This window comes from Opisthocomus hoazin, chromosome 6 (assembly GCF_030867145.1).
Source record: "Opisthocomus hoazin isolate bOpiHoa1 chromosome 6, bOpiHoa1.hap1, whole genome shotgun sequence".
Taxonomy (NCBI): Eukaryota; Metazoa; Chordata; class Aves; order Opisthocomiformes; family Opisthocomidae; genus Opisthocomus; species Opisthocomus hoazin.
In genome coordinates this window covers 29048822-29076813 of record NC_134419.1, presented here as the reverse complement: position 1 = coordinate 29076813, position 27992 = coordinate 29048822, and the positions used below count along the sequence as shown (strand labels likewise).

Here is a 27992-nt window from a genome sequence, read left to right as displayed (position 1 = left end):
GAGACTGTTCGAGCTGCCGTCATGCTTCTGACTGACATGTGGTTGCATGCTCAGGCCTTCAGTGTTGTGACGGCTCTGAAACAAGCAAAGCCTCCCACTGCAGTTGGGCAGTACAGTGTCTGCTAAATGCCAGCTAATTAGCAGGTGTCATAATATCCTAATTAAGGTAGAATAGCCTAGTTGGGCTAAGAATCAATTCTGAATCTGGAGTGACTTGTTCCCTGTCACTGAGCCAGAAGACGTCAAGGATAGACTGGGCAACAGTGTTAAGTGATGGGGCTGGTGACTTGTAAAGGCATTTGGAGTTTGACCCAATACCTTGACAGTTGGTACGCCCTGCCTTGAAGGGATTTGAAAGCAGATGTGTTGTGGTGAGCAGCTGCTCTGAAACAAGCCAAAGTGGTGTACTGCACACACTGAGAGCTCATGTCGTGTTCCTTGGAGCCGAGGAGCTAACTGTTCTGAGCTATGTGATTGCTGGAGTATCGCTGCAATAAGAACTTCACATGTCCATTTGGTCCTTTGTGGTTTGCTCTGTCCACTTTGTGGTTTGCTCTGGCCAGTTCTTGTGTTCGTATGTTGAAATGGAGGTGATAAATGGTGATGCCTGTAGGCAGGTTTTTCCTGCAACAAAAAAAATCAGTTCCTTAAATTGTAAATGAGCCTTGTAGCGTGGTGTGATAAACTGCCTTTTTATGTGGAAGCGCAATCTGATTGTATGCGCTACCTTATCTCACTGAGCAAATGTGTAATTGGATCCTAGGGCTGGCAGCCAAATCCAGATGCAGGCTGGAAATAAAATGCGTGGTAGCACCAAGAGTCACTTACCCGCAGGAGCAGAGTATCAGAGGGGAACAGTAACTCTGTTTGCTGTCTTTCAGTCAAGAGCTAGACCCCATCCGGAATGGCACGTAGTTCAGTCAGCATTTGCAGACCTGAAACGAGAATTGCAGTGTGAAACTTCGCACGTGGTGCGTGAGCTAGCGAGGACGCAACTGCTTGTGTGGGGTGAACGTGCATTCTGTTCTGCTGTAGAAAAACGCTGGACCCACGTGCCCACCCTGGATTTTATGGAAACAAAAGCTGCTGTTTGGTGTGCAGTGTGGGAGCGTGCAAGCGTTCCTAGTAAGAGCTGTATAACTCTGGTGTGCTGTGTGACAGGTGACATATTGGATCCATGAGATGGAGGTCAGTCAGTCACTGTCAGAGCTAGACAGGGGTCCCTGGACTTTCTGGCTTCTCTTGCTGTCCTGGAGACCTCCCTCTCCTTTCAAAAGTTGCCTATAAATTTTACTGGAACCAGTGGGGAGCAGTAAGACAGCCTGGGAACAGTCATGTTGCTTTGCTGTGAAACCGGGGCACTTTCTCTGTTAGTGTTTTTGAGAATAAGAAACTGTTTTTGCTTTCCTTATTCAGACCTTATTTTGAAGGACTGTCACACTCCAGCTCTCAGACAGAAATTGGTAGCATCCACAGCATCAGGAGCCAGAGAGAGCCATCAAGTCCTGTAAGTCATGTTTCAAGAAGGTTATCTATCTGCAGGTAATACAGCAGACCTGCACGGTCTCTATTTGCATGTGTACATTAAAGCACCCTCTCTGACCTCCTCCAAAGACTTGTATACGTATGTATGAATTTTCTGCTAAGAAAACATGTTTGTTGTTTGGGGTTTTTTTTGTTGTTGTAGTTTTTTGTTTTGGTTTGGTGTTTTTTAAAGCAAATATTGTATTAACTCAGGGGGACATCTTCAGGTTATATATTGAATACTTGCTAACAGTATGGATAACTCCGGATTCCCTTGTACTTGCAATGACTGCCAGGATGGGAGATGTTGCCTGGGAGTTTTAGGGACTCCTTGGCACTGTTGCAGGGAAACTTTTCCTTACTGTTGTTGGGATGCTTTTCCTGGCGGCTGGGAGCGAACGCTGAGGGGCAGCTCACCCCCTTTTACACCTGCTTGTGGATGGGTATATTAGGCACAAAGAATATCACCCTATTCCAGGGCACTTCCTTGCTTCTGCTGTGTGGTGTGCATCAGCTGCTGCTTTGCCACATCCCACACTCATGCATTCCATCCTGGTGTGACCAGGAAGCACTCCTGGTCCTGCTGCAGAGCTGTGTGCTGTTTAAACGGAGAAGCGTGTCTTTTGCACAGCCTGATCCAGAGAGTGTGGCTGAAAACTGCTGGTGCCATACCTCCTAATGACTTTTCTCCTCCCAAGCAGGTAGAAGTGCCTGAAAAGACAAAAAGTCTTGGAGCCAAACACACAGGCGACAGTATTTCTGATACTGTCTCTTATGTAAGTTGAAAATGCACTTCTGAACATTCCCCGTGGCGGTTTGGGTGTCAGCTGTGAACTGAACTGTGGTGTGCGCCTGTCCATCCGTATAGTTGCGTATGCAACACCATTTATGTGGAGAACATTAGCTGCAGTGAAGATAATGCTGAGCTCTCCTCCTGACCTTAGATGATGGAGATTCTTGTGTTTCAGCCTTCTGAAATTCAAATCCTTTATGTGGTCTTCTGTTTAAACAACCTTTCTCTTGGTTTGAGGAAGGCTGGCCCACAGTATCTTACTGAGCATGTGTATCGTCCTGAAAAGTGTTCTCAGGGCTGTTACATTTTACCAGATGGAAGTATTACTTCAAGCTGAATTGGCAGAAATTGAGCTGGTCCTGGGGTAAAAATCCCAAAGCTGAAGTTGCCTTACTGGGGACATGCAGTTTGTAATGTTTCTCACATGTCTCTCACTGTCCGCTAGTTCATTTGGGTAAGCTGAGTTGATCTCTGTTGCTTTAGAAGACGCATCTCTGGGTTTGAGCTGGGAGAGTGCCTACTCCAAATAGCTTCTGACCACCTTTCCTGCCTCCAACTCCCTTGTGAGGCACAGCTGGGAACTGGTAGTCCCAGAGAGGCAGTATTGGCTTCTCCCTTTTGGCAGTGAGGAGCACATCTGGAAGAGGCAGGCTGAACGTGCCCCACCAGAGCCAAGCTGGGGTGCCTTCTGCCAGCCCTTGTGGTAGTGAGACAGAGGGGAGGGTTTGTTCCTGATCACTTGGTTCCCTGTGTTTTTGCAGGAATCTAACCAGCAAGCTGAGGTCCAGGAAGCTGAACTTCCCACACCAGATGTGTTTGTCGAGAAGCTCCCACCCAGTGGGAAGATCACAAAGACCGAGTCCCTCATTATCCCGTCCACCAGGTAGGGTGGTGACGCAGCATTGCGCCTGCTGCAGGGCTGCTTGGGAAGTCGGAGACAGCCTGCCAGCAGTTCAGGATGGCCTTAAGCCACTGACTGCGAGGAGACCCTCCTGCTGTTCAGGCACGCAGCTGATGGGTCTTGAGCACTTGATAAATGAATGCTCGGAACCCTGAAGAGCAACATTGCTTTGAGGTTGCTCCTGTCTCTTGTGTTGTACCTGCTCCATGTCCAATTAAGTTTTTATGAAGCTCTGGAGCTGCTTGCTTGAAGATGCTGTTGCTAAGTCAATGTCTGATGCAGATTTTGGCCTTGAAGGTGGCTGTCAAGTCTAACTTACGTCCTGCTAAGCCTTCCTGAATAGGATGGTGAATGTGGGCTTCAGCAATGCCACCATATAGTTTCTGTGGTTATTTGCAGACAAATAGATGTTCATTTGAACAGGTGTTTCTGTGCTGTGTTTGAGGTGTGACTGCAGTTTGCGTAGTTGTTATGCTGGTGTATCAATAGCAGGGTGATGATGTGGGTCTTAGCATGGCTGTGGAAGTCTGCCTGGGACTCCTGGGAACATGCTGTGTAGCGGAGCTGTGTGCTCTGTACTATCAGAAGCAGAATTAGCAAGTCTCAAGCTAGCTCAGATCTACATGCACGATTCCGCTGTGCCTCCACTCACATTGCTGAGGTTGCTAGACTGGGTGATCTGGGATTTGGGGGCTGGATCTTGCTCAGGTGTGAGCCAGCTCTGGATTGCAAGCACATCTTTCTAGCAGGTCTGAAGGGAAGCAGACGGGACGTCGAGGAAGGAGCACGTCTCTGAAGGAGAGGCAGCCAGTGAGGCCACAGAACGAGAGAGCGAACAGTCTGGACAATGAACGCTCTCCGGACACCCGGCACCACTTACAGGTGTGAAAAAAATTGCTGTCTCCCCAGCCACTCATAGTTTTTCCTCTTCTCCAACTGTCTCCTGTGGTCCCTTCTGGTCCAAGTGCTGTCCCTGCTGGAAAGAAACGCAGCTCTGCGGCTCCAGGAAGGAGGGAATTTATGTCTTGGCTGATACTGTATCTTCCATCCAGTCTGCTGGGTTTTGCCAGCTTGTTTCTCTGTCAGCCAGCCATAAACTGAAAACACTGGAACAGATTGTTGTGATGAGAAAGGAGTAGGGATGTGTTGAGGAATTACTGCTTTGAAAGAAGGCAAATTGCTAGGAATTGCAAAAGGGCACTAACTTGTGCAGAGCATGTGCCGTGCTTTTGTTAGTTGCAGGACTCAGTTAATTCCCTCCTTTAAGGAGATTGTTGCTAGCTTCTGTGAATCCAAAATTCCTCAGACTACTGTTAGTTGATATAAAATGAAGTAAGGAAGAGTGCAATGGCAGAAGGCGTAATGGCCAGCAAAATCTAGGTGTCTAATAGAGGAGCCTGCAGAATGTTGCAGTATTGAAGAAGCTGGTAAGTGTCAGTTCCAACAGCCAGCACGGCTGCTAGCATGCCTTTGCTGATGGGGTGACCGAGCCCTGGCCAGCCATGCACAGCCACCTGGCATGAATGCAAGAGGTGGAGGCTGGAGAATTAGAGCTGACTTCTCCTACCATTCTCTTCTCTGTGTCTTTATTTGCAGATCCCCAGGAAAACGGTATATGACCAACTAAATCACATCCTGGTTTCCGATGACCAGCTGCCAGAAAACATTATTCTTATCAATACTTCTGATTGGCAAGGCCAGGTAAAGGCAGGAGACGTTACCTGAAGCGAAGTTTTCCTTCACTGTTCCTCCTCAGGAATGGACAGGCCTTGAGCTCTAGCGCTAATCAAGTAGATTCTGCTGCTTGGTTGGAAGAGCAGTTGTGGTGTGCAGGGGCTGGCAGCATACTGAGAGTTCAGTGCCTGTACTGGGATTTGTTTCACTGGGAGGTGCTGTGGATCTTGTAAGGCTTTCCCACCTGAGTCCTTTCCCAGAGGTTTTACCTTTTCTTAGAAATGCCATTCCTTCTGTTTAGCAGCACACTGGGAACATCTAGACCCTTGCACTCAGGAGCCTACTTCTTGGCTGTGGTAGGCTGGGACGGAGGAAGCAGGAAGGACTGACCTGTAGTTTAGGCTGAGATTTCTGGGCACAGGTAATCACAGGAGAAAATGTTTCAGGTCTGCTCTATTGCCTTGCATGGATGCTTGTGATGCCTGGCTACAGGTATGTCACCCTGTCTTTTCTGAGTGACAGTTCTGTTAAGGAGAACCCTGAGCAGTGCTTTCTTATGCTGGCAACATGGGTGGTTTGTTATGGGTTTGGTTGGGAGTTCAGAATAAATTTTGCTCCTTTTGGAACCTCAGTCTGAGAAAGTAATAAAATGTGTATGGAAGAAACCCAGTAAATACGTACTGGGTGACTGGTGCCTGTAGAACTTGCACCAGGCTTATGGAGTTATGTCGGTTGGTTTGGCCGCCTGCTTCTGGAAGAAGTATGGTCTCAGTGTCAGAGATGAAAAATACCAGCTGAGCTACTGGTTCCAGCTCCTCTATACTTGGAAGATGGAGAAATACCTTCCAGAGATTAACAGAAGGCATTGTAGGTCTTCTCCCAATAGTTTTAGCAGCTTGTGTGTGCAATATCAGAGGAGGTGAAGATGGCATTGGCTGCGGTCTATGAATTAGCGGTGCAGAGTTTGAAAACATGAGATAATTGCCAAATCTCATCAATGTTATGTCCATGTATACCTGAGGTGTGTATTAACTTATTTTCTGTTAGCTGCATGGAGGGGAAGCCGTCTGTCATGAGGAACGTGTGTGTTGGTAGCACCCTCCCCCTTTTTAGTGCTCCAGGGTGAGCAGAACATTGCATTTGTTTAAGTCCTTTTGAAATCAGAGAGGTGCAACTGCAGTCCCAGAAGCAGGCGATCAGAGAACATCTGCTTTTACCAAGTGCTGTCTCCGAGGCGAACAACCTTCTGCTGCCGCCCTGCTCTGTGTCCATAAAACCCCTGCTCTTCTAGAGTTCACAGAGTTGTAGAATGGTTTGGCTTGGAAGGACCTTGTAGATCATCCAGTTCCAAGCCCCCAGTCGTGGGCAGGGACACCTTCCACCAGACCAGGTTGCTGAAAGCCCTGTCCAACCTGGCCTTGAACCCTTCCAGGGAGGGGGGCAGCCACAGCTTCTCTGGGCAACTTGTGCCAGGGCCTCACCATGCTCATGGTAAAGAATTTCTTCCTTCTCTCTGGTCTAAATCTACCCTCTTTCAGCTTGAAGCCATTACCCCTTATTAGAGTTGTCATTGCCCCTTATTAGAGTGGTTGTTGCCAGAAATACTGTGGTTTGGATATAGTGTTGGTGGTTGTCAAGAAGGTGCAGTGTTGCTGTGTGGAATAGTTTTCTTTTGACTGATGCACAAGGATGAGTTATTTGGGAAACAGCTGAATCACCTGCAAACTGGACATCGGTAGAGTGCCCGTGCTTGGGTACGAGAACACCTGGGAGACTGGGGGAGGCAGATGTGCTTCTTGTCACAAACTGTACCAAAAGAAGGACCGTAACATGTTCTGTTCTCTCCTCAGTACCTATCAGATGTCTTGCAAAAGCATACTTTGCCAGTGGTCTGCACATGCTCCTCAGCTGATATTCAGGCAGCTTTCAGCACTATTGTCTCCAGGATACAGAGATAGTAAGTTCTCACCTTGTGTTGTTTGTTGAGTCTCAGCTCTAAAAGCCTCTCAGCTCCTCTGCCCCCATGCCCAGGGAGTTTTCCATCCAATAGCTGAGAAATACTTCTCCTTTCCTATACTTCTCACTTCCAGTTCTTCTCCCCAATCTGCTTTCCTGACGTCAGAGTTGCGTGGCTCTTCAGCGCTCGCCAGCCCTGCAAGGTTGTTGCTGTTCTGCCATGCGTGTGAGGATACAAGTCTCCTTTCACTGACACCAGTGTTTTTAAAAGATTATGCTTTGGAGGCTGCCTCATAGGTCAGATCTAGTAACCAGTAAAGCACACAAACCTAATAGGTAGGTTTTTAAAGAGTTCTTGTTCCCCACCCCCAAGTAATTCCCGTATTAATTCTCAGTTCCTCAAGGCGTTCCCTAGATACCCACTGAGGGCTGTGGGTACCTGGGTATGTTCTCTGACACGGTAGTTAGTTACAATAGGTACATCCTAATCTACATATTTGAGTTCAGCTTTACAGAGTCTCAAAATGTGTGAAAGGAGGAGCAAGGAGACCAATTAAGAAAGTACTGAACAACGTTGCATTTTATTAATAACGTTTTAAGTTGCTGATAATCATCGTGATGTTGCCTTGTGTATTGAACAAGCTCTCTTCTGCCTTGGTTGTTATTAACCGATTTTTGTACTTGTTCTGAAATAGCTGGTTGGAAGCACGATTATGAATATGTTCCCTCTTTTTCTGTCTAGCTGTAACTGCAATTCACAGCCTCCAAACCCCATTAAAATTGCAGTGGCCGGAGCCCAGAATTACCTCAGTGCTGTATTGAGGCTCTTTGTAGAGCAGCTGTCTCACAAAACCCCAGACTGGCTCGGCTACATGAGATTTTTGATCATCCCTCTAGGTAAATAAGGAACAATTTTTCTTCATAGAAAGACGAACGGGTTAAATGTGATCTGCTCCCTCAGGAGAAGCCCTCCTGGAAGCTTTGGCTAGGTATATGGCTGTTATGCGAGGCAAATGTCGTGCTGTCATAGTACTGTGTAACGCTTACGTTGCTGCTCTTGCATGAGTGAATTTCATCTTTACATTCTTGATGCCAAAGTCTGCTTGTAAACCTTTTTGTTTGAAGCAAGGGGTTGAGTACTTTCTCCCCATACAGGGAGGCTCTTATATATCTTTGTATCACGTCACAATGAATGTGTACAATAATGTTCTGGAAGCCCTTTCCCTGGCTGAAATCTTAAATTCATTGAGCACTATGTTTCCCGAAGTGATAACTGCTCTGGCCTCTCTGAGGCTGACACAGAAAATGTTTATGGAGAAGGGAGACTGAAAATTTTTTAAAGGCTCTGAAACTGCTGAGAGTTTAAATTATTCAAATTACATGTGTCTTTTGACCTTTTCTTGATGTGCTGTTCTCCTCGGGTGTTACCCTCAGTTTTCCAGCACCTTATCTCTGGACTTCCAACAGCTCGACAAGCCTGCCTGGCTGGAAAGTAACCCAGCTTGGATTGTTTGTGTAGGTGCAAGTGGAGTGGGCCGATAATAACCTTAGGGCTCTTGTCGTAGTTGAAAATATGAGGAATGTTATAGCGGAAAGGCCTGGAAAGCCAGGCGGTCGCTGATGCTAGTGGGCAGGGGCATCTGGGCAGTGTTGGTGTTGGAAGGGTGTGATGCCAGAAGCTGGTCTAGTCCAAGGCTTAGTTTGTGTGAAGAGGGCACTTAGGTGGTGTAGGCAACAGAAAACTGGGAAAGCACTTTTTCTTGGTATTTTCCAGTTGTCTAGGGTTGGGACTGGCTGATGGCATTTGCTGTAGGAGCTGGAAGCTGCTGCTTGGCACCATCAGCAGTGGGGTTAGGCTGTCAATTCAGTGATGGGATTTGCAGAAGTCAAATAAAAAAGGCAGAAGAAGAAAGCTGGATTCGTCTGTGAGGAAGGCATTTAATTTCCAAAGTCATTGGCAGGAAGATGAGAATGCCCTTTAGGGGGTAAAAACACACAAAAAATTATTTCTGCAGGGTTAAGTGTGCTTTGAATGAGAGTCTGTGTGATTGAGGACTTCGGTCCTCACATGCTGACTGTCTCCTGGCCTCAGAAGAAGTTTTCTGTCCTGCAGTCTTTAATCATATGAAAATATTCTCTCGCTGAAAGTGAAACACAGGATTTAGCTAGTGTGGTTCCTAGTTGTTTTTTTAATCTTAGAACTTTCTTTGGTAATTAAAAAAAAGGAAGATCAAAACTCTTTGATAATGGAAGTGCTTCACAACTCTGAATGCTTTTTAAATGTACTTCAAGTACAGAAACTTACCTAACAGGGCTTTTCCCATAGAAATCTGCAGTATTTACTGATCGGATCAAGTGCTTATTTCTGGCCAGCTTTCTGGCAGTTCCTTTAAAATGGTTGAGCAGCAACCTCTCTTTTCTGACAATTGATAAGCACCAGAGTCAGAATGGCGACCATGCCATTAATGTCTTGGAAAAGACTTTCTGCCATTAGCAACACCTTTGAAGTAACAGTGGTGGAGTTTTTTCTAAGGGGGTTTTACCTTCGTAGTCCACAACTACACGCTGCAGTGACAGAAGAGTCAACCTACAGTTGTTGAACAGTGAGAAATGCCTCATGTCTGCAAGCATCTGCACTGGGAGACTCAGTCCTGCCTCATGCTTCTGATTCTGTGGCTGAAAGACTCCATTGATGTCCAAACCAGTGTATAAACAACTGAAAACAGGAAAATACAAAAGAAAAAAAGGTTGGGGGTTATTTTTGCTGTTTGGGGCTTTTTAGTGTTTTGTTTAGCTCCCATGGATAGAAATTCTTGGGAGACCTTGTGTTTGGTGCTTGTTTCCAACTGCATCTGCCGTGTGCAATGTGTTTTCCCAGCATGAGGGAAAGCTTCTCCAGCACATGGTGCAGAGCTGTTCCACATGCACTGTTTAAAACTCCACTGCAAAAGAAATGATGGGTCTGAAAGTAGCCATGATCAGGAGGGTCCATGAGAGAACTTAGGCCCCAGTCTCTAATGACACTGAGGGGAGCTCAGAGAGGCCTTTTGCTTGAACCTTTCCTGGAAGTCTGGAAATCAGCACTGGTTTGGAGGGCTGAGAAAAGACAGTGGTTTTTTCCCACCGTGGGCTTTACTGGAGGATGGTGATTATAGTTAAGCAACTGGGTTCTTCTTGGAAGGAGTTGTCAGGTTACCAGTTACCAGCTGATGACCCAGCTGTTGCAGGCTCTGGAAGCGTGGCTTGAGTTGAGAATACGGTATGCAGGAAGGATGAAAATAAGCTCATCAGGAGGAACTCTGAGGCCACTTCATGGCTGAGTGTAAATGTACAGGTCTCAAGCTGAGCATGACTGAAATGTGGTGACTGGAAAGTGCAGTCCTGGCACGCCTTCTCTCCTGTGTTGGAAGACTGGAGAGGTAGTTGCAAGAGCAAGTTGTCTGCGTTGGGGACACATGTGGCCTAAAATGAAATTTTTGCTACCTCCCAGGGGCAGATATTGTCACTTAAATGCCTTCCCTGTCCTGTTCAGTAGAAGTAAGTGTGAAGGCAGCTCTCCATCCAGGGCTGGAGGCAGGACACACAAACTTTCTGCAAGTAGGTCTTAGGGGAGCTGTAAAGCTAGAGCAAGCAGGGATCTGACATGTATGCCAGCGCTCACCAGAGACTGTAGTCCTTGTAATCCTTCTGTCTTTAATTACTATTTATTCAACTTCCAGCCCTTCTCCACCAATTAAACGAGCCTCCCTGGGTTGTTTTTCCTGGTTGGAGACAATTGCTGTATTGCAAAGCAGCCGTGGTGTGCGAATGGTGTCTGGAGGAAGGGGTCTGACTGCTCTACGCGGAGGTGACCTGGCCGCGGTGCAGCCTCTGGGCAGGAAAGCCGCTTGCAAAACTGAGAGACTGAGATGAAGAGCCTTAGGGCCTGTGTGTCTTCCAAATCATTTATTTCCTCAGCAGTTTCTCAGTCCTGTTTTCTTTGGCCTTTTAAAATTTAATTTGGTGAGGGGGAAGGGGAGGCATCACTGAAAGATGTCAGTGGTGTTGAAGCAGTCTCTCTGCTGGGAATTCTGTTTGCATGCTCTTGTAGAGATAAGCTGGACTAATTTATTATAATTGAAGAAATTTATTTCTGGGGTGTCTAGTGTAGTCTTGATTTTGAAATTCAATTGCTTAAGCGTAAAAAACACACCTGCGGTCACTGCTGGGAAGAACAACTGTCATGTTTTCCTTTCTTTCTTAGGCTCTCATCCAGTGGCCAAGTATCTGGGGTCTGTAGATTATAGATACAACAACTTCTTCCAAGATCTAGCCTGGAGAGATCTGTTCAACAAACTTGAAGCACAGACCACTGGTAAGACCACGTGTCTTTGTCTGGCCTGTGTGGGATAAAAGGCTTGAATGAGTAATTTTAGCAAAGGTCATGTAATACAAGAGGAAGCAGACAAATGTTTTTGTTCCTCTTTTCTCCTCACTCCACCACATTCCCTTTTCAGATGCTGACCTTTGTATGTCCTCCTCGTGGTGGTTTGCAAACAGTTGTTGGCTCCCAGAGGCACTAACTGCCTCTGAGTCACGCTGTTTTTACTTGTCGTTCAGTTTTGTTCATTAATGTGGAGGTCTCACTACCAAGTTTGGTACATTGTTTTCTTTGGCCCTTCAGAAACTGTCCAGCCTAAAAGTTCTGGAAAACTGGGAACTCTGGGAAGATTAACTTCTATTAGTTGCATGTGAGAATGACCTTGACATTTCTGAAATCTGCTGGCAGGATCTTTCTCATTAAAAGAAGAATTTTGTTATTCAACAGTGTTGTAACGTGGGAGCTACCCTAGGTCAGATCAACAAGTTCCTGTTCCGATCTGAACCTGTTCTAGGCCAGGATAAAGTCTTACTGTGTGTTAAGGTACTCATTTGCTTAAAATATTAATGCTTACAGTTTTTCCATCCGTTCCTTCAAGAATGGAAAGAAACAGGAGAAAGGAGGATTTGCATCTGACACTGAGGGCTACCTGAGACTTTACTGAGGAGCGGTGCTCTCGTGGCAGCATATCTCCCACAGAAATGTCACTAGCAGGAAAAAGCTTTGTGGTTTTTGGAGCGCTGCACAGGTGGGGAGGTTGCAGTCTGGTTCTCCTGTTAGAATTGCAGGGAGCCTCGGGGTCCTAGGGTGATCCTGGAAGTCCTCTAGCCATGAGAGGAGAGGGAGAGGCCTCTTCACAGGGGGTTGTTCAGGGCTTTTTCCGGCAGATGGGAACTTGGCTGGACAAGGCCCTGGGCAGCCTATTCTGGAGGTGAAGTTAGCCCTGCTTGGAGCAGGAGGCTGGACTAGAGATGTCCTAATGTGCCACCCAACCCACGCTTTTACTTGATCTCAAGTTTGTGGAAGAACAGATGTTGGGAAGAGGTTTCTTTTAATTCCTTTCCGCCCTTGAAAATGCGGACAAATGTCAATACAGTCTTGATTTTTGTGTCTAGGTTAGGCATACTTCATTACCTATAGAAATCTAGCTCAGGAGCCGTATCTGCTCTTCAGTAGGTTGTGTGCTGCAGCCATTATTTATTTGCCTGCATACTATGAGGAAAATGCAGCCTCGTTTTTGTACAGTCCAGGCCTTGTAGATTCTCCATTTTCATCTGTGCAGTGAGAACAGTGCAGAAACCCTGTGATGGCATAAGAAGATCTGGCAAAGAATCATAGCTCTTCACAGTTCAAATAATTGTCATAAGAGACTCCGGGTTAAAATGCCCGTTAAGGTGCGGAGGTGGCTGGTGAAGGTAACTTGTGTTCCCTTGATCTCACAGTTGAGGCTTTGTGCTTGAAACCAAAGAAATATGGAAGGCATTTAGGAAATGTCCTGTCAACTTCAATCAAACACTCTCACAGGCTTGAAGCATACTTGCTGTGCTACACGTGTGATCTTTGTGCTCTTCCTACCCTTGTGTGGCTCTCAGTCTTTGCAGTTAACTCAGCAAGGCCTTGAGCTTGTCAGGAAATCAGGTAGCTCAGATGCTGGTGTGAGCAGGGCAGCCCACCAAGGCCCTGGGAGAGATGGCTAGGCACTTTCTTCAGCAGATACCTACAGTCAGGGTGCAAAAAAAGTCTAAAGCTGACTCTGTGCAGGTACACATTTTCAAAGAAAAGCATTTTAACAAATAGAAATGAACTAATACTTCAGGAAATGCTGCTGTGTACAGATGTGGGCGTATCTAGTGTGCCTTCCTAATGTTTTTACTGTGGGGCTCTTGCAGGACGCTTGCGTTTGGTTAGACAGCTGTACGGTGCTCTGGGGTAGGCTGCAGAGCTGCCCTTGGAAGATGAAGTTCACATGCAGCTGGCTGCCTACCGTGAGCTGCTTGGCTGAGCAAATGGAGGACACTGCTGGTGCTGGTCCGAGAAGTCACTTAATTTATTTTCTCTCTTTGTTCTGTTGCAGTTCCAGAAACGCCTGACGTGGTCTCCCGGATAACACAGTATATAGCAGGGGCAAACTGTGCACACCAGTTGCCCATTGCTGAAGCGATGCTGACGTACAAGCAGAAAAGGTATGTCGCTGACAGAACGCTGACTGTCCAGAATGAGCATCAGGGTGAAAGCAAAGTGCTTTTCTCATCTCGTGTGCCAGCCGTCTTAAAATCACTCCAACCTGCAAACACCCTGGGATCCTTACTGTAGCCTGCACCCAGAGATGTGTCCCACTTAGATCACAGTGACTTTACAACAGTGTGCTTTGTTTAAGTGCCGTGATTTCTTTGAAGAGCTGAGAAGTTTGAGGAAGTGGGGACTGGGCAGGATGGGGGATGGACAGATTATATATGGTCATGTGCTGGAGACCTCTTACCACAGAGACCTCTCACTTAGCATGGAGACTTTAGGTGTGTAATACTGGATTGCAGCTTTCCCCCCTTTCCCCCTCTCCCCGCCACGAAAGTATCTTCCATGAGACCTGGCCTTTTTGCACCAGTGTTGAGGGAACTGAAACCCTTTCTTTTTAGAGCGCAAATAGCAGAGCTTCTCGCAGGAGAGAGAAAATCCTTGTTGACTGGCAGTTGCAGGCTACTGAGATTCCTACTGGGGAGGGCTGACATTCACCAAGTTTTATTTCAACTTCTCTTAAGGGATAAGCAGCCTGTAGGAGGGAGGATTGGGGTCGGAAAAACAGATTGAGAGGTATGTAGAGCCTCATGTGGCTGTGTTCTGGGAAGAAGAGTAACGGTCACTGAAGGGTGGAGATGTGTTGTTTCTGAGGCACAAAGGAGAATAATAGACTCCAACTCACACACATCCCAGTAATTTCTCAGAGCAGGACGAACACTCAACTCGTGATTTTTCTTAATTGGAGACTCACAGTCTCCTGTGAGGCATGGATTATGTTAATTACTACCCTTTCCATGTTATATCTGATCTTTCATTTTTGATCCATTAACATCCCTCATTGGTGCCTCCTTTGCATAAAAACTGGGAGGGGTTAAAGGTGAGAGCAGAGTCACTTTTCTGCCTGTTTTTGAAAATGCTCGTTGTATATTGCTTTTGTGTCTGCTCTATGTTACTTTGCAGAAAGGATTCAGTAAAATTTAGCCTATTCTTCATGCTCTCGTAGGGCAAATATTTCCAGACTGGCTAGTCCATTAAAAAGAGCATACTCTTGTCACTGTTTGTGAACTTCTATAATTTTAGCCTGATAAATGTGAAGTTTGGAGAGCCGCAGGGTCAGAAGCTCTTGGCTTCCATCTTTTGTTTTGGTGGGAAGACTTACCTTAGTTACAAATACAGAGTTCAGATACTCTTAGGGCAGTGTGAACCCCTTGTGATGGCTGGTTTGTTATTTCTCTGCACCCTTCGGTTGCTGGGATCTGCAGTGGTTTCCACTGCCTTCTCCGTTCTGTTACAGGTTCATTTTTGTCATTAACATGCATGTAATCATTTTTACTTCTAATGTGCCCAGAAAGATAATTTGGTACTTTGTTTGAAAACATCCAAAATGTCTTCAGTAATTGATGCCCTTAGCCCTGCCAGCAGCGTGCATGACTGCTTTACCAAGCTGGTCTGATCCCTTTGGATTTTAGACCCTCTGGACTTGGTGGCGCCATGCCTGAAGCTGGATCAGGCTCAAACCCTGCAGAAGGTTACTTGGAAAAGAGATGGCTGAGACTTTTAGTCAGACTCCTGGTGTAGCCTGCAGTCTCTTAGTATCTCTGTCGTGTCCACTTTAGAATAACTTCTACTTTCAGTTAAGTACCCCATGAGCAAACTAGAGGGTGAGCTAGACGAACAAGCTCTCCCGTGGGGTGAAGGGCAGTTATCTCCCCGTGTGGCTTTCTTTAGAAATGCAGCGCTCTGTCACTGGCAGCAACTTAGGGAGGGTATTGTGAAAAACAACACAGAAACCATATTTCCATTAGCACTATCTAAATGAATGCATCCGTTTTTTGTAATTGTAATAACATATTTATCTTTTTCTTTGGTTGCTTTCTGAAAAGGAAAAAGAGCTTTCATTTTGATTTTACCATAAGGTATCAGTTCCTTTTAGGTTCCCTCTCCTGTCTCCTGTACCTTTTCCTCTATGAACTGGTCTTTTGTGCCTTGTTTAACAGGTCCTGCAGGTCTGGGATGCACAGTTTGTGCTTTAGGTTAAATGCTGCTCGCTGCTTTGAAACTATGGCATCTGCTGGCAGAACGCTTCTTAAACATTGCTGCTCTGCCTTTGGACCACACATACAGGTTCCTGGGGAGCAAACTGAGTGGGAATGAAGTGGTTATTGAGAGAGTGGCTTTGAGCAGTCACACACGGAGAAGGTAGGGTTTTTTTCTTCCCTTCTTCCTAGCCGACAGAGGATATAGTGTAGCTCCACAAGGGTCAGGACTGAGCAAAGGCTTTGCAGATCCCCTCTGTTGGAACTGGAGTGCTGTAGGTGACACTCAGTGACTCAGGGTGGGGTTCAGCCATGCAGTGTCTGAGTGCAGACCAGCAAATCTTCTCCCTGTAATCAAAAAAATGAGGACTAGTCTCTTATTGACAGGCTATCTCAAACGTATGGGCCTTCTCTGAGCTGAATAAAGAGGAGACAGATGTATGCTAGCAGGGGAGTTGTGCTCACCGAGCTGCCTCCAAGACCCCCTTGCTTCTGCAGGGTCTCCTACTGCGAGTCATAGGATTGTTGGGCATTGTTTATTTTACTCAGTTCACAGAGTTACTGCAACTCCGTTTCCCTCAAGGCCAGAGGTGAATAGCTGCTTCAAGGCAGTGGTCCATGTAAAAACAGCAGTGCTACCTACAAATTCATTGTAAGATAAACCTCCCAGTATCCTAGCATTTGCTCTGTTAAACAAGCCCTAGTGGTCCAAGGAAAGCCAAGCCAACAACCCAGTCTTAAGGACGTAGCTGTATGTGACGAGCTGCTTCATAACTTTATTGCTAGCTATCCCTATTTTGACTTACCTCTGCTCTCCTTCCTGTCCCCTTGTTCTGTTTGTCTTGGCAAAAGGTTGCGCATGTACTGCCTGTGATGGACTGCAATGGCGCAAAAGCTTTATCCCATTCTTTTGGAGCATCTGCTGACCTTACCTGAAATCAAGGGGGCTGGCAATGAGGAGGGGGTTCAGGAAAGAAGTGAATTGCCATTTCAGCTCCTCTGCGTTACACTGGGTGACTGACTTTGTCTCTGAGCACTGGGAGAATTACTGGTTACTGAATTGTTAAGAAATGCTGCAGTCCAGGCAACATCCAGGGAACGGAGACCATGCTGGCAGAGGCAGGCCTCTCACTAGGAGGGGTGTATCGTCAACGTTGGTGCCTCTCTGCGTTGCTTTCTTGAATGAAACCCTGCAGTAGTTGAGATGTGGGACTCGCAGACACTCATTCCAGTGCAGCTGGATGGCTGATCAGTTCCGTGAAGCTGGGCTGGTGTCACCCACTGTAATTCAGTTCATGCCGTGTGGCTTCTGGATAGCCCTCACGTGAATCTGGGAACCAGCTTGGCTGCTGGAAATAAAAGCATTGCTCACTTGTCAGGGTGAGGGCTGGGTCATTTCCTACATAGTAAACATGTAACTAAAAACCCTTCACTCCCATGTGTTGTGGAGTACAAGTGCCTTGGGTTGGAGGGTGAACCAGCATGGGTTCCTGGGCGATAGGAAGCAGGGGTAGCGCTGTTTTCTGCCTGCTGCATGTCTCTGACTCTCTGTGGGGCAGTGGCTAGGCAGAGGCCAGGTCCTTTCTCTGAGTGTTGCTCCTAAAACCCAACCTGCAGCAGTTTCTGGACATGAACACAGCTGGTGAAGAGGGACCCGGTCCCTCCACTGGTTCCACAGTACCCATTTCACCTGGCTTGTTGCTGTATGAACCTCCTTGTGCAGTTGGTGGAAACGTAGCAGAAGTTTGCTTGTGCCCCTTGCCTAGCAGAGCAATGCGGCAAAGAGTCAAGGCTGAAGAAATGTGCTGAAGTGTCCTATTGAGTCTCTCCCACCCTCTGTGGGAACGTGAAAGGTGCTGGAGGACAATTTCATTGAGGAGCAGACAGGTGACTCATCTAATGTGTTGAGGACCTGGAGCTGCTGTGCTTTGTTTGAGTGCTGGAGACTTGGTGGAACAGGGACAGTATTAGCCAGCAGACAGCTGCAGCTGCCGGGTGGGAACAACAGATGCTTCACACCAAAGATGAACCTTGGAGAGGTGCTGGTCTCTGAACTCGCTTAGAGGCCTGCTGGTCCTGCGGTGGTAGAAGTCTGTTCTTTTCTGCTGCACCCTTGCAGGACTTGCGTGGAATAAAGATAGTTCCTGAGACCCTCCTGCTAGGAAATTGCAGGTGCTTGGCTACATCTGAACCTGTTTTGGGTTACTTCTTACTGATATCTTACTGAAAGGCTAATAACTGGCATAACTGCTCTAAGTGATTATTCAACCCCTCTTACTGTAGCGTCCGAGTGCTTTGCAGCTTAGTTTGTACTTTGCCCCAGAAGTGAGAGAGATTATGCCTTCACCTTGTCAGCTGAGTGACTCCTGGTGAAGTGGCTTCTTCTCATTCCCAAGAGTCCTAAAACACATAAATCTGACTGTAGGTCTGTGTTCAGTCTGAATTAATTTCTTGGGGTAGGGAGGGACCCTGCGTGTCTGGACAGTTTACCTTTGAAGGACTGATTGCAGGTGGATGGATTTTGCCCAAGCGAAAATAATAATTAGACAACTTCCCGTTGCAGGTAAAGGTTTTCTTCCTAGCCTCTCTGCATAGATCTGTTTTTTGTTTTCCCCAGGATTTGGGATTTGTTTTCCCCCAGAACTGCAGAGTTGAAGTATCAATCACACCGTTAAAAATCACAGACCAGGGTCAGGTCTGGCTTTAAATTATGGTTGAGATGCCAGGGCCTTCAGAAGCCCTGTGGGTAAAACCAATACCTTGGACATCGCTATGGGGGTAAAACCTCTGCAGCCTGGGAATTGGTGCAGTGTAGGTGATCGGGGAGAACTGCCTTTCCAGGGACAGGGGATATTTTAATTGCGGGGCTGTGGTAGGAGGAACAGAAGAAACCGTTATCAAGGTGAGAGGATTCTGGATTAATATTTTGGCATCCCAAAGGACAAGAATCAGGAAAGAATGTGAAAGAGGAAGTGGAGAACAAGCATGATCATCTCGTCTTTCCTTCTATCCACGTGAAGAGCACCTGTTTTGAGAAGCCGCATTTTCAGAGGCACATGTGCAAGATCAGAGTTCCCAAGAGGATGCGTGACAGGACTCGACTAGCCGAGCTGAAATCCAGCTGGATTGCTTTAGGAACAGTCTGTGCATCGTTGTGAGCTGTGATAAATGGTGACTGAAGCAAACGATTTATTTCAGAATCGCCCCTGAGCTCTCCTCAGTGGGCATCTGAGCTCCCAGGGGGAACAAGAATGAGTTTTCTGCTGGAATTGGGCATGGTTTGGTTTTTGAGAGCTCTCAGCAAAGCCATCCAGTAGCTGAGAGATGACTAGGTGACTTGTGCTTCCCTCACTTGGTCAGCAGGACTCGCTTCTGCCTGCTTCTCAGTCCGTGGAGCTGAAGACATGAGAAGCAAGCTGAGCCTCTGTTCTGTGCTGCTCCCAACAGCTCTGTTGGTTTCTCATTTCACTTTGCAAAACTGGAGCTGGAAATGTCACGTTCGTAGGAGATACATTTGCTGGGGGGCCTGCAACCGTGTTTGGAAAGATGTGACCCTTCTGGCTTCCAGCACAGAAATGGGGACTCAACCGTTTTGTCGTGTGCTTTGAGGGCAGAATGAAGGGTGCGGTGCCTGGCCTTGTGAGGTGGGAAGGGAGCAAAGCCCCTGGCTTTGCCTTAGAGATGAGTAAGCAGAGCTGAGCCAAAGTGAGAGGCTAGTTGCAAAAGCACACTCTGCGTTGGACCGAGAAGGAGCTCTGGCTGGGTCCTGTTTGCTGCAGTTCTGTGTCATTCTTTCCACAGGGCTTAGAGGAAACTGTCCAGCCCGTGCTAATCACGCAGTGCTTGGCAACCTTTGCCCATTTGGTGCATTTCCGATCTGTGCTGGAAACAGCACAGAAATACCTGCTTTCCTGACACATTTGTGCTGCACCCATCAATATTCTGGATGAAGGCAATGCTGGATGGTTTTTCTCTGAACATTGCCGTGGTCCGAGCACTGAGGGATGCACGAAAAGAGAAACATGAGAAATCTCAGTGTTTGTCTGCTTGCTACCTGTTTCCTGTGCTTGGCCATTGAGAAATGTTGCATGTCTTGCCCGTGCAGTCACTTCCACTGCTGAACTGGAACACGCGGAGGTGCTTCTGCAGTCCTCTCCTCACCCTGTGGGTTCGTCTTCATCTCTGTCACCCGTGGAGGGAGCAGTGGCTCTACGCCTGCCTTCCTCCTCGCTCAGGTCTTCCTTCTCTTGTCTTTGCTCAGTCTCTCCCTAGTTCCTGCTAGATTTGACTGTGGCTTTGTTGCTGGCCCTTCTCCACCCTGTGGCTTCTGAGTCCTGGGCAGGGCCAGAGCAGGAGGAGCTGATGCCTTTCTGCTTTTGAAACATGTGTAGTGTTGTCTTCAGCTGTTTCTGGGACGTGGGGTGCATTTGGTTTGGTTTAGTTTAGCTGTTTGCCGTTCTCGAGTTGGTGTCCTGATCTGCCCGGTGTACTCCACTACCGAGGTCTCCAGTGTGCCTGTGTGAGGGACCGCAAGCTCCCAGTGGCAGGGAACGCGTATCTGTGTGCGTGAGTGTGCGTGTGTGTGTGTGTGTACTTGCTGGTGCTGTACGAATAACCACGTGTCACGGCTTGTAACCCCGTGGCAGGCTAACTGCTTTAGCGATGCTGGGATATGCAAGGTATGGCATGTGACTCCAAAGGTGGGACGCGCGAAGGCCATGCGTGCAGAGCGCTTCAGGTACTAGTAAGTAACGCACAGTTCTCCATGTTGTTGTGGCACAGATCCATTTCCTTGCAGTAGGAGGTCGTGTGTCTGTAATGACTGCCATGCCATTAAAGCATGTTTCTCTGTCAAGCGTGAGGGAGGGAGGAAGAGACCTTTCCCCTGAGATGTGCCGTAAGCCGCGTGCTCTTCCCCACCCCTGCAGATTCTTAGCCTGCTGGCAGGGGGCCTTGAGAGGAGACATTGGACTGGCGCTTGCATACTGTCCATCCCTGCTGCATGCTTGAATGCGACATATAAAGTGAGTATTGTGCCTGGTGTGGAAGCAAGCTGTTAACAACTCTTTTCTCTTTGCCTTTAGCCCTGACGAAGAATCTTCGCAGAAGTTCATTCCCTTTGTCGGGGTGAGTGTCATCTTAGTTACACTGTCTCAAGCCAGACAGAATTTGTCCACAGCTGTTAGCCCAAACTTACCTGGTTTCTGGGGTAGAGCAGGAGCACTGGATGCTCTAAGGTAGTCAGCGTGAGCATCTGATGGTTGGATGCAACTGCCTGGTATGTAAGCAAACATCTAAGATCCTTCAACAAACTACAGGGTGTGTTTTACTTCCCAGGCAGCTGGCTCTGGGCAGCTCTGTGCTGTGTGCCTGCCAGCGCTGAAGCAGGCACCTCGCTATTGCCTGGTTCAGTCAATACAGAGAGGAAAGTGTGACGCTGAAGTGCTCTGATCCACAGCCCATCTTTGCTGCAGACCAAAGCACCTAGCTGGTGGAGAACTGCTGCTGGGCCACGTGCGGAGGAAGGTGGTGTGTTCCTGGAAACCTGATCTCAGGGTTGCTGTGCCCAGCGTTGCCCTGAGTGATTGATTTGGCCAAATTTGCTATGCCAGTGTCAGTCTTCTGTGTGCTTGTCATGAACAGTCTCCGATCCTCTTAATATCCCATCCACTCTTGGGAAGTGGAGAGTACATCTCACCAGGGAGATCATTTGTACCACTGTTAAGTTTGAGTCTGGGGCAATAGCTATTTAATGCATTTTACCATGTGAATATGTATTTGGGAGAGTAGTCCCTGGCTTTTCCTCCTGTCCTTATCTCTAAATGTTCCCAGCTCGGGTGGGCAAGTGCCTAGTATCTAGGCAGGGGTGCGTTTGTGCTTCTGTCAGTGTATTTTGTGCCTTTTCTAGCTTCCCTCCCTATATTTGATCACGCTCTTCAATTCATTAAGTTTTAGGTATAAAGTCATTGGCATGTGGCCAAAAGGATATCCCCTGACTGCTCTTCAGCTATGGAATGCCCTCTTCACAGTTTTTGCTGCTCTCCTGTAGCTTCTTTTTCTTGCATGCTGGCTGTCTTGTTCTGCCTGCTCTGTGTTAAGCTGACTTGTGTGCATTCCTGTTTGCATCCCTGTCAGTGCGTCAGAGCTAATCTGAAATCCCAAGGCGTTTAAAGAGCTTAGTCTCTCTTGCCCTCAGGCTGGCCCTGCTTTCGCTCTGGTGTCTCTTCCAAGTGAGAGTCTCTCTCTGCAGTGTTCCTGAGATGACAGTCTACTTTTGTTTGTTGAAGGAAAGATGTCTTCCGTGAAAGCGGAGAGACACATCTTCCCAATTTGTTCCCTGCTGATGAGCTTTGATGTGATCTTGTCCCTCCCACGAACTGTGATTGCTGGTGAAGAACTGTTGTTATGAAACAGTTGTTTCACCTTTCTCAGTAAAATGAAAAGCCCAGAAGGGCTTGGAAGCTCCTGGACTCATCTCACTATAGCTTCTAGGCTCTGCAAAGCTTTTCTTTGGGGCTGATCTACTTCAGTGCTATGTGCAAGCAAATGGGACTCAAAGCGTTTGTCCAGTTGCTCTAAAATGATCATTGCCCTGACGTTAGTAATGCTTTTCCAGTCTGGGTTTGATTTTCTGAAAGTGGGAAGAGTGAACATCTCTGTTGGGTGCACAACACTGCCAACCCCCAAAAAAACTTGCCTTGAAAGCAGACTGACTTCCTATGTCAGCTGGTGGTGAGGGTCAGATTAGTGCTGCTTGTTCTTGCTCCTGAAGTGTTCCTGACACAGTAGTTCCCCATGAGATGCATCTGGAGAGACTCTGAAAGGCCAGTTGCAGGTGTCTCGCAAAGTCTGAGGCTGAACATGAACACCGAAGCTCTTTCCCTCACCTGCATCCTGCTTGGAGCTGTTGGCCGAGGGAGGGAGGGAGCCAGCAACGTTTGGGTTTGTGACTCCTGGCGTTGGCTGGACTCTGTTGGCTTTTAGGGTGCAAAACCTGGTGTCCTGCAGCTGGATTGTGCAGTCTCTGACCCAGAAGCGAGCAGGGCAGTGCTGTGCTGCCCGGCCAGGCTCTGAAGCACTGGGAGCGGAGCCTCAGAAGGGGCCAGCCGGGAGAGAAAGCAGGGCCGGGTGCCGAGGCTGCGCAGCCGTGCGCCTGCTGGCAGCTAGCTTCCAGGAGAGTTAACAGGATGCACCTCCTTCCTGAAGGGAAGGGAGGCTGGCTGCTGCAGCGCTCCTGGATGGAGGCGACGTCGGGGCTGCAGCAGTCTCAAGCGCCGCCCTGAGTGGAGGGGAAGGGAAAATGTTTAACCTTGTCTTCCTCCCGTGCGTCTGAACTTGAGCATCTTCAGCCAGCCAGCAAAGGGGGAGAGACCGCAGGAGGTTTCCTGTCTGGCTTGCCGATCAGGGTGGCTGTAGGCAGTTTTCTGTGTTGCTTGTTCTTCCTCTAACTCTTCTGCCTCACCTCCTCTTGCTCACAGCTACTTACAGTCTGTGAAACATCCTCTTGACGTTTAACAGATACAGCACAAATGGCTGCTGAACTCCAGAGCCTGGTTTGTTGCCCTTCAAGTGGAGACTGGCCAAACCGAGCTGCAGCCTCCTCCTTCCAAGCTGGTGCCCCCTCAGGGAGCCTCTCTGCACACACTGCTGAGTTCAAGATGCCTTTTCCGAGACCGGAGCTGACAGAGACTCCACCAGAGAGCCTGACAGCTCTCCAACATCTAGAGTTGAGCGTACACCCCGCCACTCTGAACTGTGCAGAGTTTTTTGCTTCTAATGATTAGGTCCTTTATCTTGATCCCTTAACACAGAAATGTGCTCCCTAGGGATGTGGTCTAGACATGGTCATGTCTGAACTTAACCACCTTCTGTTTTCAAACTAAATAGCCTGTGTGACATCATTTCTCATTCTAAAGCAGGTTTTATTGACTTGAGATCCCTGTGCAGCTCTTTCCCATTTGTCAACATTTATATAGGGTAGACATTAGCCCTGGATACAAGTTTCTTAAGGACTCTCAGAAGGATCTCTCCTCTGCAGTGGCAAGAGTAATGATCACTGTGTACTGCAGCAGCTTATCGCTACACAAGGTCCCTGCTTTTATATCACCAAGGGTCATTTTATCTTGCTAGGCATAGGGTGTTCTTGGGAGCTAGTGTTTGTAGCATGCTCTGTTCCACAAATTATAGCAGTGGCATTTATCGTTAACCCCAGCTACGCTGCACCCTAGAAGTGGCTGCACTTGTGAGATGGAAGCAATATGTCTGTAATCAGCAGGTGTCATCAAAGCAACGCTAAAGGGACGTATATATATTAGCAGGTGTCACAGACAGGCACTGTAGTTCCCATAGCTTGCGGCTGACGATGAGCCGCTCAGAGCTGCGTGGGTCTGTAACAGCTCCACAGGTTCTGTGCTGTCTTTGGTTTAGGTCAGGGAAGGGTGGTGAGCTGGTACTGCTTGGCTGGACACTGCTGGGACCTGCCCGGCTCTTAGAAGACTCCACTTTGTAACATACTTTGACACTACTCTGCAAGAACAGTGCCAAGGGAGCTATAGTCATGGGCTTAGTTTGGGGGTGGGGGCTCCCCCCTGAAGTTCAGGGGACTCCTGTTTCACAGAGCTCTTCTGTTTTGCCCCCTCTAGGTGGTGAAGGTTGGAATAGTGGAACAATCTTCTGCAACATCAGGTAACAAGCGTCTTGTGTGTGCTTTCTGTGGCATACAGCTGGTGGGAGCCTGGCTTCACAGGCTTAACAAGCTTGTCCATTGCTCATGTCTTGGAGTTTTGTAAGGTGGAATTGGATTTTATTAGCTGCCAGTTCCTCTGCCTTGACTCCCAGCAGCCGTTCACAGAAAGAGAGGCCTCTCTCTTGAAAGAGGCCCGTTTTCTTGTTACTTTACAAGGACCTTCAGGCCAGCTAAAATTCCCACACCCTCATCCAGGGGAGCTCCACGCATATGTGCAAACACTGATTTTTCTTATGTGTCTTCACAGTGGGGTGGATTCACCACTCTGGTTATTTGAGGTTCCTGCTCCAAAATGGGCAGGCAGTTCATTGGAAGTTCATGTCTGTCTCCCTGCACTGGGCTCAGCTGCCTAATAAAATTGATCTCAAACGTATGCCTGACACTGGGAGCTCCATGTCAGGCGACCAGTTTGCCAATCTAACAACAAACTTCGACGCAGTTTTTTTAATGGGGGAGTGCAGAGCTGATTTACATGATACTGCCTGCTTACACACATGGACGTGGGGCAGTGCTAATTTATCGATGTGAACTTGTTCTCCTTTATATGCACTGCTAGTCAGGAATATTTTTTTTTCCCTCATCTCTTGGGCTTGTTTCTTGTATCACTTTGCTGTTAAACGCAGGTTCCTGTGGCCTGGCTTATGCAAAGGTTTGTGCATGGAGGCAGCCCTTCTGTGGGTCACTCCTTGCTGCCACAGCGCTGGGTCACTCCTTGCTGCCACAGCGCTCCCACCGTCCTAAAGGGCCAATGTGAAGGGAACGATGCCTTGGTTGTGGAGGGTAGAAGCAGAGGGGGTGATGAGATCCCTGTGATCAGCCCAAGTGTACTGGATTCTCCAAGAGTCTCGGAGTGGTGCTGCCCTGCAGTGGTTGCGGGGGAAGATTCCCCAGCAGGGATTAATGGCCTGGGCTCTTGACTGTGCAGGAGGCTCAAAATCAGCTGGGAGCAAACCCCAGGAGAGCAGATGCCAGGTGGGGAGCCCAGAGGAGTCTGAACGTCTGTGCCTGCCTCCTACCCAAACATAGAAAATCCTGTGGTTTAAGCGTGGAGGCAGTCAGAACCGGTGGGCTGGCTGAGCTCTGGATTGAGTCTGAACAAAACCTGTGCAGCAGGAGGGTGGGCAAAGAGACCGAGCTATCCCAGCACGCGTGTGCTGGGCTGCGAGACGAGCCTAGGCAAACAGTTTGTCTTCTCTTCTGCAAGGTGACTCTGATGACGCAGCTCCCTCAAGCTCCAGTGTCCTTTCTTCTACCCCACCTTCTGTGTCACCTGCTGTGAAAGAAGCCTCCCCCACACCACCTTCCTCGCCGTCTGTCACAGGCAGCGTCACGTCCTCAAGGTAAAGCATGTTTTGTCTCCTTACAGCTCCCCTGGCTGTCGTATCTTAGCTCTTGAAGCTGTCACCTTTCCCCTTCCCCTCTTTTGCCTCTGGAATGACTGTGTCCTTGCTGGCTGACAAGGAGCTGGGGAGGGCAGGGGGGATCTTGCACCTGATGGGAAGACTGCACCTCTCAAGGGCACACACATCTGAACTAAAAGGGGCAGCCTTGTTTCTGATAGTGTGGCAGAAACCCTGATTCTGATGAGCCATCATGGCAGCTTGTTTGGGAAGGTTTGTGTTCTCCATCTACTGGTATTTTTGTTTTGAGACTGGGTGCTCCTGGGGGCATGTGTAGCCGAAGAAAATACTGACACTAATACACGTGACTGCTAGCCTAATCCCTCATGATTCTTACATTTTTAAGGACCAAGTGGGTGCAAGGGCAGAGTGACTCTATGGAAGGAGCAGGCTTTTTCTCTGCGAGGGGAGAGCTGACAGTTGTAAGGTGGCATAGCGGAATTGCAGTTCCCATTCACACATGTGCCTGAAAGCATATCAGAACAGTGAGGACAAACACCTGTAAGCAATGTGAAGCTCTGGCTTAGCTAAAATTTTTAGGGGTGGAGGGAGGAAACCCCTAGAAATCTCCCAGTAAAGAATTACCCTGGCCAGGACTCCCATTCTGTTGCTGCACAAAACGTTGCTATAGCTGTCTAACACTTTGTGTGTGGTTCTGGTACCCAGAAGCACATGGTGAAATTAAAGGTTCAGGGGAGTTAAGAAGGGGACAGAGCAGCAGCCTGGTGAGGGGAGACTAGAAGGGCTTGGACTCTGCAGTTTCGGGGAGGAGGGGAAAGAGGTAAGCCACTCAAGTTTTGCAAAATCACAGTGGTTGTAGGTCTGTTGAATATTGAACTGTCGTTCACCAAACCTGTGGTACAAGACCTGGGGGCACGCGGTGACACTGGCAAGAGGTCAGTTAAAAGAGAGAAAGGAAGGGACTTCTGCACACAGCAGGAAAGGCATGTTGGGACCGTGTCTGCCTCTGCTACTTGTGTGGCAGCAGCATCGGCAGATCAAAGAGCGGTTAGGCAAGTTCACAGACAGCAGATCCATTAATGGATACTAAAGTATGATTCAGGAATGTCCTCTCTACCATTCCCAATCCTGTGACTGTCGGGCTGGGTAGGTCCTATGGGATGCTGTGCAGTTAGAGGCTGGGCTCATGGGCTCTCCCTGAGCAGTGTGTCCTGCTGTCCTTGCTGGAGACAGAATGGGGACCTTTCCTGCCCACCCCAGAGAACCCTCTGGGGGCCTTTAACCTCTGACTTCTTGAACTGGCTTGAGAGTTCCCTTTTAATGAGAGGAAATGGAAATGTAGAAGTCGCAATATAGCAGGGTGCCCAGCAACTGGAAGGTGTTAGTGTCTGTTAGCCTGTGCCAGGAGGCCCAGTTCCCCAGGTCCCTCCAGATGGCCCCTGTGGTTTGGTGGCAGGAGAGCCATCGCAGCAGCAGCTGGCTGGCAGTGCAGAGAGCTGGGGGCTGCGCGGGCTCTGGAGAGCAGAGCTGACTTCTCGTTTGTGAGCTCTGTGTCAGCTTCCCGAATGTGGAAGTGGTTTGGGAACCTGTACCCACAGGATTGTATGCTATTAAAGGTGTGAGCCAAGGACGTGATATATCTGAATTTGACAGCCTGGTTCTAGGAATCCGGTACTTTTTGGTTTCATGCTGTGTGGTAAAATCATCAAGAAATGAGGAAGTTTAGGTTCAGCGTTGTTCCATCTCCACTGATCTGTTTGTGACAGCGTGGGGCTGGAGGGTGACCCAGACTGAAAGATTAAGGCACGTGTTTAGCCAGGAATGGAACAGAAAATCCTGCCTGGGCGTAGCAAACATTAGGGTGCTTTGTCTTTACAACCGAGATGAGAAATGTGATGCAAAGGAGCCTTAAAATCCAAAGCTGCATCTCCAAAACTTCATCCTTAAAGAATCTCGCTTCTGAAATTGATCTGAGAACCCAAAACCTGGTTTTGGTGATCAAAGATGAACTCTGCTTTGCAATCTGGCTTTCAGCTGAGCAATGGCAAAGAAAAGGAAATGATTTGCTGCGAGGACCTTAACGATGGGCCATCCTTGTGTTACCTTGGGAGTTTCTTACTAGACAGGCGGTGTAGAGGGATGCAGATTTCATTCAAGATCACAGATTCCTCTTCCTTAACAACTGCTGCTTCTTAAGCAGGGGACACAGACTGGTAGATAAATGAAATTAGTTTTTTGTCTAGTACTTGCGTATTATTCAACACTTTATCGTTGTGTAGGAAGAAGTATAGGTTGTCAGTTGTAGGTCTGGATGATAAACCCCTGCTCCACGCAGGGTCAGCTAGCAAGAGGCGCAGGGGCAGGCGAGGGGTGGAATTTCCCAGGCTGCTCATCTTCCCTTTTCTG

At 48.1% G+C, this 27992-nt stretch overlaps 1 protein-coding gene across 9 annotated transcripts in view; it reads left to right on the top strand.

Moving 5' to 3' along the window:
• The window catches only part of PACS2 (phosphofurin acidic cluster sorting protein 2), an 85509-nt gene that overhangs the window by 48014 nt on the left and 9503 nt on the right, over positions 1–27992 (top strand). For 4 of the 9 annotated variants that reach the window (XM_075422383.1, XM_075422387.1, XM_075422385.1 and 1 more), the window contains 12 exons: positions 1417–1507; positions 2223–2300; positions 3079–3200; positions 3965–4100; positions 4815–4919; positions 6743–6849; positions 7591–7745; positions 11092–11202; positions 13283–13391; positions 20564–20606; positions 24122–24164; positions 25430–25565. In XM_075422383.1, coding sequence (XP_075278498.1) covers positions 1417–1507; positions 2223–2300; positions 3079–3200; positions 3965–4100; positions 4815–4919; positions 6743–6849; positions 7591–7745; positions 11092–11202; positions 13283–13391; positions 20564–20606; positions 24122–24164; positions 25430–25565 — 1236 coding nt within the window. The remainder of the gene's footprint in view (positions 1–1416; positions 1508–2222; positions 2301–3078; positions 3201–3964; positions 4101–4814; positions 4920–6742; positions 6850–7590; positions 7746–11091; positions 11203–13282; positions 13392–20563; positions 20607–24121; positions 24165–25429; positions 25566–27992) is intronic. The other 5 variants (XM_075422388.1, XM_075422382.1, XM_075422384.1 and 2 more) reach the window with 3 other exon arrangements.